Genomic DNA, 6,000 nt, shown 5'->3' with positions numbered 1-6,000 from the left:
CGCTCGCTGCCGTTTGGGCGATCCCGGCACAGGCTTCCTCCCATTCACTCGACAAAAAGGTCGGTGGCGCCAAGAAAGGGAGGCATGCGCCGAGCTCGTCTTCCCGGTGCGGCGATCAAGAGCAGGCAACTGCCACCTGTCTGGCTCAGAGCCTGCCACATCCGAGTCACGGCACCATTTATGTTGCAGAACCCAGAGTCAGAGAGACCACGGAGTGAAGGAAAAAGAGATTCTTTATTTAACGCGCGGGCTTAAGGCTGGAATCATTTCCAAAGAGCCAGAAGCCCCGATTTACATCAGCGCATTGTTTTTATAGACATTGTGACACATATGAAACGGCTCCTCCTCCCCCTCCCGCGTGGGGTTGCAGTCCTCAACATTTCTTCTCTTAGCACTATTGTTTATAATACAAGAACTGGGTTATAGGGTAGCCGTGATAAGGAGAGAACAGAAGAGAACAGCAGAGAACAAGATATACAATTGTATGACCTTTGACAAGATAAGGAATTCCTGTGTCTCGTCAGCTTACAACAATATATTCAAGGGAGAAAGAGCTCAGCAAGAACATGAAGCATGAGACTGCATGAGGCTACTTAGTCTGATCCCCGATATGGCTGCTACAGTCTGACCCCAGGTTTTGTTAACCAAACAAGATGAAGGTGACATTTCAGGGTGAAATTTCCTTGAAAACAAGTCACACTTTTGTATTGCTGATACAAGACGCAGCACCAGAAACACTTGGTGTTTTTATCAGGAGAGCAAACAGGGTGAGCACAATATAAGTTGTCCTGGGATTCAGCCACTTCATGGCAGACCGCGTCCCAACTTCATGATGTCCAGCCTGACGGTCATGTTCTGCAGTGCCTTCCTTGGGCTCTGCTCAGGGCAGTATGCTCCAGATCTCATCACTTCCTTGCCAGGATTGTCAGAAAAGCCAGCTTTCCAGCAGTGGTCAGGTTACCTCCATGCAGGCTCTGGCCAGTATTTCCACTATTGGTAAGTGGAGAAAGAGTGTGTGCGTGTGTGTCTGTGTGTGTGTGAGAGAGAGACTCACATTTAGCTGTTACTTGTTAGTGGCCTCCTCTGCAGAGAACTGCCAGTTGCTCTTCTGCATATGCGTATTCATTTTTAAAATCTATGCAGATTTTTTAACTTGCTCATTGATCAGAGCAAAAAAGATAATTCTGATGTGACCACTTCCAAGCAACCAGATCCAAGCAACAGCTGCACTTACTACCAGTTTACCAAAATGACTTTTGCCATTATATGTAATCAGGATGTAAGCCATGACTAGACCCCACAGGGATGTTTCTCCTTCTCTGCTGCCCTAAAACTGGTTGTGTGGAACAGCCAGAGAATGAATTGGTTGCTTGTAACGACTGATTGACTGATTATAATCATTTCTATCTTGCCTTTAAGGATAAAAATCCTTTCAAGGTGGCTTGCAAGTAAAACCATAATATAATAATCACATCACAATTAAACAATATTATCAAAACAAAAACACATCAGGATCCTTCCCAGAAGGCAGCTGATAGTTGATGGCCCCTATGGTCGAGGTCAGTCTGGCTGGGGCGGGAGCAGGCGCCTGGTGTCTCTCCAGCCGCCTCTCTCTCTCTCAATCTCTCTCTCTCTCCTTTCCGTGTATGCCCTGTGGAGCTGTTCACCTGCCGCAGGTATGCTTAACTTTAGGACTGTTGCCATATCATGCATCCTCCGGAGGCAGGCCTCTGGGCCTGCTCCAGCCACCTCCACCAGGGAGTTGCTCTTCCCTTTTCCCTGCAGGTTTGTGGAGTCTCAGGGCAACCCAGCTACTGACCCCGTGGTGCTCTGGCTGAATGGGGGACCTGGCTGCAGTTCGATGGAAGGCTTTCTGTCTGAGAATGGACCTTTCCATGTGAGTCTGTTTGTGCTCTGGCTGCCCTGCATGTTGAGATGATGCGCAGGGAGGGAAATCTGCATATGTGTGAGGAGGGTGCTGGTTACTGAGAGGAGCTGGCTGCGGGGTGGGCGGCGCTCAGGTAGATGGCCTGCAAGTTCTGCCTTCTGCCTTTGAAGCATCAGCCTCCCTCAACCCAGCTCTGTCCAGATCACAACTCCGATCACCTCCAGCCAGCATGCTCATTGGGATGATGGGAGTTGTAGTCAAACACATCCGGAGGGTGCCGGGTTGGGAGAAGGCTGATTCTAGATGTATGGGAGCGGCTTGAGATTTTTCAATCAAGATAGAAAGGCACTCTGTACATACTCAGAGGCAGCCTAGCCATGATTGTTGTCTCATGCAGCCGTGCCTTTGTAGGAGACTTTGGCTTTCTGCCTGAGTCCTTTCTCTCTAGAGACGTGTTGAATCAGCTTCTGGTGAATGGCTAGCACTGGTCCCACTGGGGCAGCCTAGCAATGGGAATGAAGGCATGGGCTGAGGGATGCCTCTGAACACCAGTGGCTGGGGGACGTGTGCCCTTGCCCTCCTGTCCTGCTGGCGGGCTCCTCAGCAGCACCTGGTTGGCCACTGTGGGAACAGAATGCTGGATCCGATGGGCCTTTGGTCGGGTTCAGCTTCAAGGGTCTGCTTACATCCTTTTGTGGGGGCTGCACCAGATGTGCTCAAGAGCCAGTAGCTCTAATAACCTCTGGCCTCCTTCCACTTGCAACAAAGAGATATTGTGTAACACATGTACGACGTTCCCCCCCCCCCCATTAGCTGAGTTGAGTTAAGAACCAGGCTTTCAGGGCTTCTCCACACAAGGCTTTTGTCCTGCTGTTGAGACTGGTTACTCACGGAGGCTTGCGGGTCCTTTAAATGATGTCGTCGGCCTCCAGGGCATCTCCAGACATAATGAGCTATCAAATTACAGCAGGTTGAGTTTCCTCCTGAAAAGAGGAAGTCGCACAATAAGAGGCGCTAGACCACAGCACCCTCTAGTGGCTGTATAATGAAACATATAGAACACACAGCTAACGAGGAAAGGCGGCGGGGAGGGAAGCACATGTAAAGGGAGCCTGTTGTGATCCTGCATTTAAATCAGAAGCCAAAAGCCCCATAAAGTTGAGGGATTTTAGTCTGGTGTTGAAATGCTCCCAGTGAGCCTCCCCCTGCTGGCTTCTGCTCTGGACTTTTCTTGCCATGTGGCGCTCTGCTCCATTCTACCCTGGGCAAAAGCAGTTACTCTGGGCCCTTCCTCATGTCTTAGAAAGAAGAAGAGTCAGGGATTGTTTCTCCTCAGAGCTCAAACCATTCTACAGATGTACTTGGTAGCTGACTCAAGCGGTACCTATTTATCTACTTGCAATTTCTTGCTTTCGAACTGCTAGGTTGGCAGGAGCTGGGACTGAAGACGGGAGCTCACTCCGTCACGCTGCACTCGGGTCTCGAACTGCTGTCGACCTTCCGGTCTGCAGTTCAGCGTCTTAACCACTAAGCCACTGCGGCCCCTGACTCCCTTTTCACTAACTGGCAAATGGCTACAGACGTCTCAGACGTCCTTCCAGTAGTTAGAAGAGGGATAGAAAGGGAACGAAAAATACTCCGGGTGAATGACTGGCTACGAAGGTGGTGCCGACGAGAGAGATTTGGATTCTGGGACCACGGGCTATACTTCCTGGAAGATGGGCTGTTGGCTAGGGATGGGTTGCACCTCACAAAGGATGGGAAGAATGTGTTTGGCCACAGCATGAAGAACTTCATCAGGAGGGCTTTAAACTGAATACTACGGGGAAGGGAGATGTAATGTTGGGGGTAACAATGGACGTAGGCGCATGCACTGCAATGGAGAGAACAGCTCTGATAGCGTCCAATAATAGTCTTCAGACACAGGTAGGAAGAAAGCCAGACTATGAAGCACATGGTCTTCGATGTCTATATACTAATGCCCAGAGTATGGGAAACAAACAGAACGAACTTGAACTCTTAATACAGGAGGGAAATTATGACTTGATAGGTATAACTGAGACTTGGTGGGATGACTCTCATGACTGGAATACAGCAGTTGAAGGATATAACTTGTTCAAAAAGAACAGGAGGAACAGAAAGGGAGGCGGGGTTGCACTGTATGTGAAAAATACATATCTCTGCACAGAAATACAGGAGGAGGAGCTTGGTAGCCCCATCGAGAGCATCTGGGTTGAAATAAATGGAGCAAAGAATAAAAGGAACCTGGTGGTCGGAGTCTACTACCGGCCACCCAATCAAGGAGAAGACAAGGATGAAACTTTTGAAAAGCAAATAGCCAATGTTTTAAGGAAGCATGATGTAGTAGTAATGGGGGACTTCAATTTCCCCGATATTTGTTGGGAGACAAATTCTGCAAAACATGGCCCCTCCACGAAATTCCTGACTTGTGTGGCGGATAACTTCCTCCTACAGAAAGTAGAGGAAGGAACTAGAGGATCGGCTATCCTTGACTTGATCCTAACCAACAGAGATGACTTAGTGGATAAAGTAGCAGTTACAGGAACTCTGGGGGAAAGCGACCATGTTGTACTTGAGTTCTTGGTTCTAAGGGAAGCAAAAGCCGAGTGTACTCAAACGCGTACCCTGGATTTTAGGAAAGCTGATTTTAATAAACTCAGAACAATGATCAGTAAGGTCCCATGGCAAGCAATGCTAGCGAGAAAAGGAGTCCAAGATGGGTGGGAACTTTTAAAAAAGGAAATTCTCGAGGCTCAATTACAAACAATTCCAACAAGAAGAAAAGGTGGAAGACAACAGAAGAAGCCAATGTGGCTTCACAAAAAGCTTAGGGATGACCTGAAAACAAAAAAGGACACATATAGGAAGTGGAAAGAAGGCCAAGTAACAAAGGAAGAGTACAGGCAGGTAGCACAGAATTGCAGGGATGGCGTCAGGAAGGCTAAAGCGGAGAACGAGGTGAGGTTAGCGAGGGATGCTAAAAACAACAAAAAGGCTTTCTTCAGCTACGTGCATAGTAAAAGGCAGAGGAAAGAAATGGTTGTTCAGCTATTAAATAAGGATGGCAAAATGATAACAGAGGACAAAGAAAAGGCAGAGGTGCTCAATTCCTACTTTGGCTCAGTCTTCTCCCAAAAGAGGGTCTATGACCCCCCTGGCAAAGGCGAAGTACAGGCTGAAGGGGCAGGATTGCAGCTTGAGATCGACAGGCATATGGTCAAGGAACACCTCATTACTTTGAATGAGTTCAAATCTCCAGGGCCAGATGAACTGCATCCTAGAGTCATAAAGGAACTGGCAGAAGAACTCTCAGAACCGCTGTCTATTCTCTTTGAGAAATCATGGAGGACCGGGGAAGTGCCAGATGACTGGAGGAGGGCTAACGTTGTCCCTATCTTCAAAAAGGGTAAAAAGGAGGAACCTGGGAACTACAGACCAGTCAGTCTGACATCAATCCCTGGGAAAATTCTGGAGCAGATCATAAAGCAATCCATCTGGAAGCACCTTGAAAACAATGCCGTGATTACTCGAAGCCAACATGGATTTGTCAAAAACAAGTCCTGCCAGACAAATCTGATCTCATTTTTTGATCAAGTCACCTCCCTTGTAGACCGTGGGAATGCTGTAGACATCATATACCTCGACTTCAGCAAAGCTTTCGACAAAGTGCCCCATGATATCCTGATGAGCAAACTAGCTCGAAGTGGGCTAGATGAAACAACGATCATGTGGATCCACAGTTGGCTACAGAATCGGACTCAGAGAGTGCTTATCAATGGGACCTTCTCAAGCTGGGGAGAGGTAACGAGTGGGGTACCGCAGGGCTCCGTCCTGGGCCCAGTGCTCTTCAATATTTTTATTAATGACTTGGAGGAGGAGGTGCAGGGAATGCTGATCAAATTTGCAGATGACACAAAATTGGGAGGGATAGCTAATACTTTGGAAGACAGAAACAAAATTCAAAGTGATCTGGATAGACTGGAGTGCTGGGCAGAAAACAACAGAATGGCATTTAATAGGGACAAATGCCAAGTTATGCACCTAGGAAAAAGAAACCAAATGCGCAGTTACAAGATGGGGGATACGTGGCT

The 6,000-nt window shown here is 48.0% G+C and overlaps 1 protein-coding gene across 1 annotated transcript in view; it reads left to right on the top strand.

The window, feature by feature from the left end:
• The first annotated feature begins 562 nt into the window (after positions 1–562).
• Positions 563–6,000, top strand: part of LOC146339157 (lysosomal protective protein-like) — a 26,580-nt gene continuing 21,142 nt past the window's right edge. Inside the window, exons 1-2 of the mRNA XM_084812391.1 lie at positions 563–996; positions 1,786–1,897. Of these exons, the coding sequence (XP_084668517.1) occupies positions 830–996; positions 1,786–1,897 (279 nt within the window). The 5' untranslated portion in view covers positions 563–829. The remainder of the gene's footprint in view (positions 997–1,785; positions 1,898–6,000) is intronic.

The sequence above is a fragment of the Heloderma suspectum genome, chromosome 8 (assembly GCF_057233095.1).
Source record: "Heloderma suspectum isolate Gila_16-S chromosome 8, 16-S_ref, whole genome shotgun sequence".
NCBI lineage: Eukaryota > Metazoa > Chordata > Lepidosauria > Squamata > Helodermatidae > Heloderma > Heloderma suspectum.
This window is presented reverse-complemented; position numbering and strand designations above follow the sequence as displayed.